The sequence below is a fragment of the Sebastes umbrosus genome, chromosome 17 (genome assembly GCF_015220745.1).
Source record: "Sebastes umbrosus isolate fSebUmb1 chromosome 17, fSebUmb1.pri, whole genome shotgun sequence".
Lineage (NCBI taxonomy): Eukaryota > Metazoa > Chordata > Actinopteri > Perciformes > Sebastidae > Sebastes > Sebastes umbrosus.
The window spans coordinates 18,190,878-18,203,252 of record NC_051285.1 but is presented as its reverse complement, the minus strand read 5'-3'; the positions used below and the strand labels follow the sequence as shown (position 1 = coordinate 18,203,252).

Below are 12,375 nucleotides of genomic sequence, written 5' to 3'. Positions count from 1 at the left end.
TGACAATCCTAACCATTTTAACGCCTTTCAGTTCTAAGATGGCAATTTCCTCCTTGGTGCTGCTGCAGAATTCTCCTGTAATCATGAGAGGAATCATACCTGGCTCTGAGAACTTTGCGTCTGAGATCCCACATACCAGGACTGGAAGTGAACGGGTAGCATGTTTATGTAAAATCGTTTTTTTTTTATAACAAAAATCAAGTATATGAAATCATTATCTGTGAACTGACGTAAACGTTACAGAACATGACAACAATACAACCAAAAATAGCACCTGCAATCAAACTGCAGACAACAACAACAGCATGAAAGTGGTACCTCTAAGTGTGTTAGTAGCTGAAATTTGATAATGTCATTTTTTTACATTTACATGTAAAATATGCACATATCAACCACACTGGGGCAGTAGAACATTGATTGATTGTACATGGTGTATGCATGGGTTTATATGTGTAGTAATATCCTGTCTGCAGGGTTCAAAAGATTGCAGTGTGTCAAACCCCCTGCATGGAGACTGTCCCAGAGCAGTTGAGGCCAGTGACAGAATTGGAGTTTCACTGTGGCTGCGTTGCCGCCTGGCTCTGGTCCGCAGCGTGGCCGCAGACATCCCTTGCACTGCTGCCTTTTTCCCAGGTCCGATCATGTGTTATGCTGCTCTTTCTTTTTTTCTGAGTGGTGTATTGTAAGCTAAAACAGTTGGATGTATGTCACAAGAATTACAAATGTCAAGACAAGTTAGTAATCTTCCCTCCTATGCAAACTAGCACTGGGTGTATACTTGAAAAACACATAGAGAACTACTCTAGCTTGTTTCTTTACATTGTTTTTCACATAACAAGGCTTGGTGTATTATGCCCAGAGTGCCATTCTGGTAACACTGTATAATAACCATCATTTATAAATGTTAATTTGATAGTTGATTAAACATAGTTAATAGTTATTTGTTTGTAAAATAAACAATGAAATGATAATTAACAAATTATTAGTAATGATATACAATTATTTTATCATTCGTTTGTGTAATATGAAATAATTAGTTTATAAATTATGTATTGTGTCATAGCTGAGACAATAACAAATATATTCTGATTACATTAGTAAAGTATTTACACAGTACACAGTATCACACACAACAGTTTATTGTTATACACATTATACCATTAACAGGTGTTAAGTGTTACCAAGAGCTGGTCAATCTATCTATGTAATATTTATAGATGTTTTACAAATGATTTCTTAAGGGTTTACAAATAATTTCGTAATCATTAACAAATACTTAGAAAATTGTATAATGTGTGCAACAATAAACTCTTAAAATTACATATATTATAGTATTACTAATAGTTAATTAACATTATTAATTATAATTTCATGGTTTGTTAACAGTAAAATAACAATTAACTAACATTTAATTAACTATCAATTTACCATTTATAATTGATGGTTATTATAAAGTGTTACCGAAAATTTGAGTATTATAAAATGTAAGTATTTTCAACACCTTCAAATGGCTAACCAATGAAAAAAATTTGCGGACTTCATTAGTTGCATATAGATTAGTAATAGAATGTTGATTATTGGATATTGAATCTGCGTGTGTGTGGATGTGTTCATATTTATATTTACTAGGTAAGAACATCAATGAGGAGGCAGCTCGGGTGTTACATGAGGGTCTTGATGAATGTGCACGATGGGGAGAACTCGATATTCAGGCTCTTCTGATGGTCGAAGGTGCGGAATTCGAAGCACAGAGAGGCAAGATTGATCACAGCATGGCAATGCTGCAGGTACAACATACACACAGACACCTTTTTGTCACTTTTTATTATCAAACAAATTAGTATATTTTACAAAAGAAAGAGAGAAAACCTTAACAAAGTATGGGAACCAAGTATGTTAAAGATTTCTTGGTCTACTAAGTTTGTGTTCATATTGTCCTTGGATTTATCCAGATCCATGTATGTCAGTGTCCTCAATGTTCGCAGTGAAGGTTACACGTCTCATTTTCTGGGAAATGTATCCCCTTATTCATCAGGGAAAATGTCAGTTTATCCTTCACATGGATTCGAACCGGGGTTGCTGCGACCACAATGCAGATTACTAACCACTATACGATCACGGCTGCTTGTCTTTTGAAGTAACTGGTTCTTATAAGATATTTGGAGCTCTTGATCTCAAACCTTTTACTATTTTATCTGTGTGGATTTCCTAAATGATGTCTTACAAAAGACAGTTAAGTTCCATGGATGGTTTATCTAGCACTGCTGATTTTGTTCCTTCAGGAACAAATTTAGTTTTTCAGAGAAAGGTGATTAGCAAGTAACACTAGAAAACAGCAGAAGCTTCATGATCAATGTGGCTGGCTGAAAGTGAGGGGTTGAGACAGCTTTTAGCAGATGTTAAAGAGACATTTGCCCATGATTTGTCTCTTTCCAGATGATGTTAATTTACTTTGATACCCAATCTATAGAGCAGGAACATTGGAAACGAGTAGGAAGTCATTTTGAACCTAAAGTGATTACGAGCTAGCCAGGAGTCGAACCTAGAATCTTCTGATCCGTAGTCAGACGCGTTAAGGAAATAGCCGGTTGGTCGTGCTACGGTTGCTAAAAATAGTAACACACTACCAGAATATGTCTGATGATCCTCGCCTCGAAACCCGTGTCACCCAAACCTCATGCCATTAATATTTAGCAAACACACATGAATAGATGGTTCTAAGGTGGATCTTTTATCGTTGCCGTTATAATGACGGTCATTTATCATTATTATCGCTATTTCCTATTGGCTTTATTATCGCAGATCGTCGAGCTATTAATGCTATAAATAGTAACATTAACGCGCTACCAAAACACGGCTGATGATCATCGCCTCGTATCCCGTGTTGTAATGATATGAAAGATGTAATTGGCTTTATTATTAAGGCGGTTCAAACGGTGTGTTAATATTGTCTGTTGTGCTTAATCTATGGTAGAAATTAAGCAGTGTGTGCTGTATGTAAATATTACAATATTTTTTTTATCACAAGCATTGACTATTAACTTTATACACTTGCCATTGTGATTAATTAATAGCCTATCATTTAGGAACAGGACAGAATAGTTTATATATAATATTATAATATAATTTAATATAATATAGGCTAATAAAATAGATTATTATTATTTTGTTTATCACAAGCATTGACTATTAACTTTATACACTTGCCATTGTGATTAATTGATAGCCTATCATTTAGGAACAGGACAGAATAGTTTATATATAATATTATAATATAATTTAATATAATATAGGCTAATAAAATAGATTATTATTACTATTATTACTAGAAGAGTATATATATATTTATTGTATATAATATAATTCAGTGGTATGCTATACATTGTATTTGAATGAAAAAGAACACTTGTATTGAGTCATCTTAATAACATATTTATTATAAACAAATTTTAAAAACAGTACAGTAATAAAATCAGTGCAATCAGTGGTATATACATTTATCAACAATAAAATCAACAGGAATACAATGTAATGGAACAAAATAGAACAGAATATATATATATATATATATAATACAATAAAAAATATATATTATAAATACTATTGTTACTAGAATAATATATATATAATATAATGCAATATAATAAAATATAATATAATATAATACCATATAATATAATATAATACCATGTAATAGAATAGAATAGAATATAGTATCGTATAATAGAATATAATAGATTATTATTAATACTATATTACTAGAATACAATACAGTATATGAAATAGTATATAATACAATACAATATAGGCTAATGTGAACAGAGTTATCAGGGTCGAGTATCTTTTTTTGTGCCATATCCCCGGGCTTCAAGTGCAGCCCTCCACTCAGCCTGAGTCACGGTGGCTGTGGCCTGGCAGTACCAATTCCCAAAGTACTGTTGGTGGGTGGCAGGGTACCGCTCCCTCTGACACTGCTTGCAGGTGATAGCGTCACTCTTCCTAGAGTATTTCCTCTTCCTTTTGCCACTCTGTTCCTCCTCCTGTCTTTTCCTCTTGTGGTAATTTTGAGTGGTGTAAGGCACATCTGTAAGGGAAGAACCTGCAGGAACCACAGATTGGAAGGCAGGCAAGAGAGGTTGTGGTGCAGGCAGGTGAGGTTGGGCTGCACACAGGAGAGGTCTGGGCGCAAGCAGGAGAGGTCTGAGAGGTTGGGGAGCTGCCTGGAGAGGCGGCTCGAGAGCTGCAAGGAAGGGCGGCCTAAGACCAGCAGATGGAGTTATGTTCAGTCTTTGTTTTAACTGGACCATCCCTGCAGTATTAGGGGGCAAAACAAAGATGTGGGGATTTGCCACACTGCTGTTAGGCATACAGGGTCTGCCTTTCCTTTCAACTGCAGGAGGCAGGCTCTCTGGGCTGACGAAGGTGATTTTTGAGGTGGAGATGGCATGCTCCATCACACTCTTCTCCTGCTTCCTTTCCCGTTTGCAGTACCTAAAAATATTCAAAGTATTATTTTTTGTATACCATAGTGTAATATAAAAGTACAATACTAGGCTATTACCTCACTAGCTTAAGTGTTTATTAACTCACCAACTAGCGATTGTTACGCTATTCATGACGGGGAGCTGGATTGTGGTCCTCTCCATCACCACGGCATTGCTCAAAATGACTTGCCGGATGTGGAGGTATGCCCTGGTGACCAGGCTCCAACGCTCGTGCCTGACTCCGTTTATGCGCCTGGGGCCACTGAATTCCTCGCACAGACTGGCAAAAACTGCCTCACATATGCGATTGCAGTCAGGCCACTGTGCTGGGCTCCTCCCTCCCGCAAAGCATCTGCAAAGGTATTGAGCACATTAGTGTTAGTGCAAGAAATTATATAACAGCATGCAGCATTGTCATGCCTGCTCAACAAAACATACATACCGTTTTGTACTCTCCACACCAGGCGCAACATTTTTTTTTGTGGCCCTGAATCTGCCTTTTGCGATCGTGTCCTGGTGGCGTGGAGGGTATAAAGTGCGTCCTTTGTCAAATTGGGATAGGCACTCCCATAGGCCAATGACTCGGGCGGCCTCCTCTCTCGACAGGGCAAGACTGTGGTCTTTTAAATTGACCAAATAGTCTGCCAAGTCCTGGACTGCTCGGAAGCCCTCAATGTTATCAGGTCCAACTGAGTCCTATGTTAAACAAAAAAGAGTGATGAAAATCAAAGATGTATTTTACAATTTTCAATATTATGTCCATTTGAAGTTATTACAGATGTAACATGAAAGAAGTTTAAAACATTATAAAAAATGTAAACCTACATCATGACTGGTGGAACCTGATGCGGTTGAAGGCTGCTCATCTGTGGAGCTGCTTGTGCCTTGCTCAAGAGCTAAATTAGAACAAATTAAAGCAAATACAGAGAGAACATGTATGAACATGTGATATTGATGTTTTATGTGTTAATATAAATCACAATTATTGGCACCTTTAAAAATTAAATAAAAACTTACCACTCTGTACAGTTGCAACAGGTCCAGTTGGTGGTGCAGTAGCAGGCAGTGCTGTGGGTGCAGATGGTGTGGTGGGTGAAATTGTGGGTGCAGATGAAGTGGTGGGTGATATCTTGGGTGTAGATGGTGTGGTGCTGTTGCCAGTCGGGGCTGATGGAGTGCACAGTTGTGGGGGCCATACTGTATCCATGGTGGGAACAGTCAGATCCTCCATGTCAAATATCTCCACACAAGGCTCCCCCTCTGCAACTGTGATGTCCTCTGTTTCCAGTGATGTGAGTGCCAACTTGTAGTCCTCCATGACTGCATTGTTTTGGTTGTAGAGGTATTCAATACCTATGAGCTCTCCTGAAACAACAAAAAAAAATCTTCATAGTTGACTGACAGGAATACGTGCCTGCCTAAAATCTATTGTAATTTACCACATGCATACAATAATTATTTAGTACATGCATACCAGTGTATTTCCGTGGGGGGTTGTACTCCACCAGTTTTCTCCCTAGCACCTCCTCTGACAGCTGGTTGGCAGCATGCCTAAGAAGGCCACTGTAGGAGTGTGGCCCTACTCTCCCCTCTGCTGTCATGGTCCTGTCTTCATTCCACCTGGCAAGACCATCAACCAGATACGCCTGGAAAAAGGTGTCACTTGCCAGGGTTCCTGAAAAAGATTAAATATTTGCATTGTGATTCCTTGCATGCAAATATATTAACAAATGTAATAAAATATAATTTCATTACAACTTAGATGGAAACCTAACGGTGTGCACTCTTTACCTGGGATGAAGCGGTTCATGTGCAAATGGAAACTCTCCAGTGAAGTGGAGCCTCTGGCACACCGGTATGTTGGGAGCACATGACCGCCCTTCTTCAGTGTCCCAGTCTGCGTATACAGCTGGAAACCTGGAGGGTCCTGGAGGCAGGGGATGTGCTTGCGCTGGGCCTTCCAGATTTCCGCCATCCTTGCAGAGTTGATCAGAGGCACGCCAAGTGTGTTGCAGCCCCTCTTTCCATCATATGCCTCGATCAACTGCCTGAGCATCACTTCCATCTCACTGGTTTCCCGGATGGTCCTCTTGCAGTGAAGCTGCATCTCTGCCTTTGTGATGTGGAGTGTCACATCCGCTTCTGTGGGACGCATGCGGCTTGCCTCTAGCTCCGCCCGCTTGGCTGCCCTGAGTCGCTGCAGGTCACTGTCATCCCACACAAAGATGCAGCGGGTGAGTTGGGCCATGAAGCTGGTGTAGAGTGCATGTGAGTCAGTTGTGCATCCGGTGGCAAACCTCCTCATAAAGTGCCAGACGTCCAACTTTATGTTCATGTCCGGCCATGCCCCAAAAATCTTATGTAGGTGTGAGTTCCCACAGCAGTCACGGTCTACATACAGGATCTCTGGGGGTGGCACTCCAGCATCCTTGTAGCGCCTCACAAGACCCTCTGCCATCTTCATCAATCCCCAGCCCTCACTTGCTGTGAGCATAGACATGATGACATGCCCATGCTCATTGTCAATGTTGGTGGCCCAAGCAGCAGTAGACCGGGCCTGACCTGCCAGCTTCCTCACGATCTTCTTGGTTGAGTCCATCTTGAGGACCTGGCCAAAGAGTGTTTGATGGAGGCTTTCACTTCATCCAGCCTGCTGAGGACATCCTGGGCGTATACCTGCATCAGCCAGCGATGTTTCGGCACTGCAGGCATAACTGGCATGTCCCCAAGCGGGACTGGTGAAATCAGCCCAGAGGAGACAGCACGGGCAACTCCTCTGTAATCAGTGAGAAACTGAATTTGTTTCTCAAGCCAGTTCTCTGCATGCTGCTCCTCCAGCTGCTTTTGAAGCTGGCTGCTGCTGTTCCCCAAGCCTCGCTGGCGCATCAGGCGCACAACCTGGATGTCACACCCCAGCTTGTATGTCAGCAGACATGGGAACTGGATGCGGTGGCCAATGTCCAACTGGGAGACGATGTTGTGGCTCCAGCTGATCAGTTTTCTCTTGCAGCTCTTACATGCGAGCTACTCAGATGCCAAGTAGTAAGAGCTACTGACACCAACCACCTGCCTGACTTTCTGGTGCAGTCCAGCAGATGTAAGCTCCGACTTGCCACAGTCTGGATGTGGACAGAGCAGACGCACTCGCCAAAGCTTCCTGGGCATCCACAGGAACAGGGGGTGCCCAAAGAACTGCTCCAATGCTGGTATGGCACTAGAGGTCAGTGACCGCAGAGGTGGATACCACCACATTCTGTCCAGCTTTGCAGGGTCCAGCTCTGGCTGATTAAAACGTGACCACCGGAACAGGGTCTTTGCAATCCAGCGCTGGTCAATCTCTGGCAGGGCAGGGATCCAACCAGCGGGCAGGCAAATTCTGGTATCTATTAAACAGATATGAGAGAATGAAGGAATGAACAATGAAGTGTATACTCGGTTATAACTTTGTGCTTTTTGGGAAAATGTCAAGAGAAATTGTGGATAAAAGAGACAAATATATTTTAAGAATATTAAGAGAGACAGCTGTGTGGTGTGTGAGATAGAGAGAGAGAGAAAGTGAGAGACAGAGAGAAAGAGTGTGTGTAAGTATTTCATTAAAATACATACGCGCTATTTCTGACTGAATCTGTTCAGCGGCCAGCAAAAGCTCACTGTCGGTGGGTTCCGATTTCACTGTTTCCAGCAAAGGTGCCGTGGTGGATCCAGCAGGACACAGAGCAGGAACAGCTGAAAAAGAATGACATCAAAATAGAATACATTAAAGATATGAAAAAATGTACAACTCAGCTTTTCACAAAATCCATTTTCTAGTTGCATACTTACATGGCTGAATCTTTTGGGGTGCAAACAACCTCTTCACAGACTTCTCAATGCTGTGCTGAGACTTGCCTTTCCCTATCAGCAATGAGCGCAGGGAGGATACAGGCACTGAGGATAGTCGCGAGGAGGTGGAGGTGGCAGCTGCTCGCAAAGAGGCTGAAGGTTGTGGTGAGGTGGAGGGCGGCTGTGGTGAGGTGGAGAGCAGCTGTGTGGAGGTGGCAGCTCGCAAAGAGGCTGAGGGCCGTGGTGAGCTGGAGGGCGGCTGTGTGGAGGTGGCAGCAGCAGCAGTGGCAGGTTGGCTCTGGCCTCTAGCGGATCTCACCTCCCGCTTGACCTGGATGGCATAACGGCCTGCAGGATAATGTGAGATGTACCCCTGGAAGGCTCTTTTGTTGGCGAGGTTGTTGTGTGAATCAGAGCTTCCTGACTCCTCTGACATTGATGCCACCACATAACCTGCATACCCCAACGCATTTTCTGCCACCCAGTGAAAAGTTTGGCCCCTGAAAATCCCAAACTGCATCTGATGTTGGCCCAGGACATGCTGCATATTCTCCGGGTCTCCACCGCGACGCAGAACAGCCATCTTTGCAGACTCTTTCACCCTCTCAGGCGACAGAGCCCGCACCCATGGCCTGTTCTCCCCCTTAACTCTTTTTGCTTCCTCTGTGTCAAAGAGGCTAGCGTGGCCATCCCCCCTCCTCCTAAATTTAGGCTCCATTCTGTATGATTGGGGGGAAAAAAAACAACAACAGTTAGAATATGCTTGGTCTGTCATCTTATATTGTAAAATTATGGCCTGCTATATGTTATATTATAATTTCTATGTTCTTTCTTAATTTCATATTTATTTTTAGTACATTTCACTACAGGATAGTGATCCAGCAAACTAAGAATGTCATTGCATTGATAACGTGTTTATTTATGCATATGACAACAAAGCCTTTGTATCCTTGTATCCTGATCTCCAATCTAGCTAAACTAACATAAATTACACTCTGTGTCCATTACTTCTCATGCAAAAGAGGTTATGCAACATTTAGTTGCCTCTGTCTGTCTGTGATAGTGTTTTCTAATAATGTACTTACTATACAGAATCTGTAAACAATTTATTTTTTTAAACTAGTTACCAGGTGAGTACCTTACTGGACCTATGCATTACATGTCTTATTCTCAACTGCTTTACAACCTGTAACTTAACACTATAACATTCTGAAACAATTCATATACACAGGGGCTAAATTAGCATACTCAGCAAAATACCAAATACATAGACTGATCCACACATAAAGAGTAGAAACATAGATTACGTTGGTAAACTGTGGACTACGTATTTTCTGTCTTGTACTATTGATTAACGTTAACGTCAGTGTTATTACCAAATAGCCAGCCCGTTATTAACTGTAGGGCTACATAATGTGCTATGTAAACAGACAGGCTAACACACTAGTGTTGTCAGCTGCCTAAAATAAAGCATAGTGTCATATCAGCTAACGTTAGCTGGTTATGAATGGAGTGTCGTTCATGACTTCAACTAGTGTAAGATAGCCATGTTACGTGGATATGACATTTTCACATTTAGCCTGCTGGCGTGCTGGCTCGTAACTACTGATTAACGTCAGTGTTATTACCAAATAGCCAGCCCGATATTAACTGTAGACCTACATAATCCCCTATATAAACAGACAGGCTAACACACTAGTGCTGTCAGCTGTCTAAAATAAAGCATAGTGTCATATCAGCTGACGTCAGCTGGTTATGAATGGAGTGTCGTTCGCGACTTCAACTAGTGTGAGATAGCCAGGTTACGTGGATATGACATTAGCTCGCTATCGTGCTGGCTCGCCACCAATGTAAACCACATATTTTCAATAAATGGTTAATATGATATAATGTGAAAATGTCGATGAAACTTACCCAAAATATAGCGAAAGACGTCGGGTCGAAAAGAAATTCTGGTGAAGGACTTGACTTTCCGTTGAAGGGACCTGACGTTGATTTCTAGGGGCGTGGCTTCCGGCGTCAATCTTGGTAGCGATAGCGAGTGTGATTGGTCAAATCTTGGTAGACGCAACGGACGGTGATTGGCTGTCGCCATTCTTGGTAGCAGGGCGGCCTCCGATTGGTCAAATCTTGGTCGAATCTTGGTAGCGATACGCAAGATGATTGGCTCTCAAATGATGGATGAGCTCGACCGACAGGCGACAGGGAGCGCCACTAGCCCTACGTGAGCTCTGGCATGAGCATGTTTCTCGCAGCATTGCATGCAAACCTGGGTGTTTTTTTGTCGTGTAAAGAACGCCGCTCAAAATCGGGAAATATGGGGCCTGACGCAGGAAAATATTGGCTGGAGTTGTCCAGTTTCAAACTATGCTAAGAAAGGCCGAGGCTGGAGTACATTACAACATATAAGAAAGTAAGCTCCCCACTGCTGCCGTGACCCGGATTCGAACCGGGGTTGCTGCGACCACAACGCAGAGTACTAACCACTATACGATCACGGCTGCTTGTCTTTTGAAGTAACTGGTTCTAACCATAATATATTTGGAGCTCTTGATCTCAAACCTACTACTATTTTATCTGTGTGGATTTCCTAAATGATGTCTTACAAAAGACAGTCAAGTTCCATGGATGGTTTATCTAGCACTGCTGATTTTGTTCCTTCATGGACGAATTTTGTTTTTCAAAGAAAGGTGATTAGCAAATAACACTAAGAAATAGCAGAGGCTTCATGATCAATGTGGCTGGCTGAAAGTGACTGAAAGTTGGAGACAGCTTTTAGCAGATTTTAAAGGGCCATTTAGCCATGATTTGTCTTTTTCCAGATGATGTTAATTTACTTTGATAACCAGTCTATAGAGCAGGAACATTGGAAACGAGTAGGAAGTCATTTTGAACCTAAAGTGATTACGAGCTAGCCAGGAGTCGAACCTAGAATCTTCTGATCCGTAGTCAGACGCGTTATCCATTGCGCCACTAGCCCTACGTGAGCTCTGGCATGAGCATGTTTCTCGCAGCATTGCATGCAAACCTGGGTGTTTTTTTGTCGTGTAGAGAACGCCGCTCAAAATCGAGAAATATGGGGCCTGACGCAGGAAAATATTGGCTGGAGTTGTCCAGTTTCAAACTATGCTAAGAAAGGCCGAGGCTGGAGTACATTACAACATATAAGAAAGTAAGCTCCCCACTGCTGCCGTGACCCGGATTCGAACCGGGGTTGCTGCGACCACAACGCAGAGTACTAACCACTATACGATCACGGCTGCTTGTCTTTTGAAGTAACTGGTTCTAACCATAATATATTTGGAGCTCTTGATCTCAAACCTACTACTATTTTATCTGTGTGGATTTCCTAAATGATGTCTTACAAAAGACAGTCAAGTTCCATGGATGGTTTATCTAGCACTGCTGATTTTGTTCCTTCATGGACGAATTTTGTTTTTCAAAGAAAGGTGATTAGCAAGTAACACTAGAAAATAGCAGAGGCTCCATGATCAATGTGGCTGGCTGAAAGTAACTGAAAGTTGGAGACAGCTTTTAAAGGGCCATTTAGCCATGATTTCTCTTTCCAGATGATGTTAATTTACTTTGATAACCAGTCTATAGAGCAGGAACATTGGAAACGAGTAGGAAGTCATTTTGAACCTAAAGTGATTACGAGCTAGCCAGGAGTCGAACCTAGAATCTTCTGATCCGTAGTCAGACGCGTTATCCATTGCGCCACTAGCCCTACGTGAGCTCTGGCATGAGCATGTTTGTCGCAGCATTGCATGCAAACCTGGGTGTTTCTTTGTCGTGTAGAGAACGCCGCTCAAAATCGGGAAATATGGGGCCTGACGCAGGAAAATATTGGCTGGAGTTGTCCAGTTTCAAACTATGCTAAGAAAGGCCGAGGCTGGAGTACATTACAACATATAAGAAAGTAAGCTCCCCACTGCTGCCGTGACCCGGATTCGAACCGGGGTTGCTGCGACCACAACGCAGAGTACTAACCACTATACGATCACGGCTGCTTGTCTTTTGAAGTAACTGGTTCTAACCATAATATATTTGGAGCTCTTGATCTCAAACC

General features: G+C 42.1%; 3 protein-coding genes and 5 non-coding genes across 16 annotated transcripts in view; 1 reads left to right on the top strand and 7 right to left on the bottom strand.

Annotated features, from left to right (window-relative positions):
* The window catches only part of LOC119475743 (cilia- and flagella-associated protein 54-like), a 65,215-nt gene that overhangs the window by 31,158 nt on the left and 21,682 nt on the right, over positions 1-12,375 (top strand). For all 8 annotated transcript variants that reach the window (XM_037748727.1, XM_037748726.1, XM_037748728.1 and 5 more), the window contains 3 exons: positions 32-155; positions 474-633; positions 1,630-1,787. In XM_037748727.1, coding sequence (XP_037604655.1) covers positions 32-155; positions 474-633; positions 1,630-1,787 — 442 coding nt within the window. The remainder of the gene's footprint in view (positions 1-31; positions 156-473; positions 634-1,629; positions 1,788-12,375) is intronic.
* LOC119475745 lies at positions 5,456-7,039 on the bottom strand. The gene is made up of 2 exons (XM_037748736.1): positions 6,276-7,039; positions 5,456-6,159 (listed from the first exon to the last, which is right to left on the bottom strand). The coding sequence occupies exons 1-2, from the start codon at positions 6,982-6,984 to the stop codon at positions 5,903-5,905; spliced, it is 966 nt and encodes a 321-aa protein (XP_037604664.1). The 5' UTR covers positions 6,985-7,039; the 3' UTR covers positions 5,456-5,902.
* On the bottom strand, positions 7,437-10,742 carry LOC119475744. Of its 2 annotated transcripts, XM_037748735.1 has the most exons (4): positions 10,221-10,742; positions 8,307-9,025; positions 8,091-8,210; positions 7,437-7,867 (listed from the first exon to the last, which is right to left on the bottom strand). In XM_037748735.1, the coding sequence occupies exons 2-4, from the start codon at positions 9,022-9,024 to the stop codon at positions 7,509-7,511; spliced, it is 1,197 nt and encodes a 398-aa protein (XP_037604663.1). In that variant the 5' UTR covers position 9,025; positions 10,221-10,742; the 3' UTR covers positions 7,437-7,508. The 2 variants fall into 2 exon arrangements, with proteins under 2 accessions (XP_037604663.1, XP_037604662.1); XM_037748734.1 differs by lacking the exon at positions 10,221-10,742 and having other exon boundaries at positions 8,307-9,839.
* trnah-gug lies at positions 10,736-10,807 on the bottom strand. The gene has a single exon. It is a non-coding gene; the product is annotated as a tRNA-His (tRNA).
* trnar-acg lies at positions 11,214-11,286 on the bottom strand. Its single transcript has one exon. It is a non-coding gene; the product is annotated as a tRNA-Arg (tRNA).
* Positions 11,495-11,566, bottom strand: trnah-gug. The gene has a single exon. It is a non-coding gene; the product is annotated as a tRNA-His (tRNA).
* Positions 11,961-12,033, bottom strand: trnar-acg. Its single transcript has one exon. It is a non-coding gene; the product is annotated as a tRNA-Arg (tRNA).
* Positions 12,242-12,313, bottom strand: trnah-gug. The gene has a single exon. It is a non-coding gene; the product is annotated as a tRNA-His (tRNA).

Excerpts from the sequence above, each read along its gene's own strand:
- LOC119475745 (XM_037748736.1), bottom strand. The coding sequence starts at position 6,984 with ATGTCTATGCTCACAGCAAGTGAGGGCTGGGGATTGATGAAGATGGCA. Across the intron at positions 6,160-6,275 it reads CATGAACCGCTTCATCCCAG|GAACCCTGGCAAGTGACACC; the intron begins GTAAAGAGTGCA and ends AATCTTTTTCAG.
- LOC119475744 (XM_037748734.1), bottom strand. The coding sequence starts at position 9,081 with ATGACAGACCAAGCATATTCTAACTGTTGTTGTTTTTTTTCCCCCCAA. Across the intron at positions 8,211-8,306 it reads ACCCCAAAAGATTCAGCCAT|CTGTTCCTGCTCTGTGTCCT; the intron begins GTAAGTATGCAA and ends ATTCTTTTTCAG. Across the intron at positions 7,868-8,090 it reads GATTCAGTCAGAAATAGCGC|ATACCAGAATTTGCCTGCCC; the intron begins GTATGTATTTTA and ends TCTGTTTAATAG.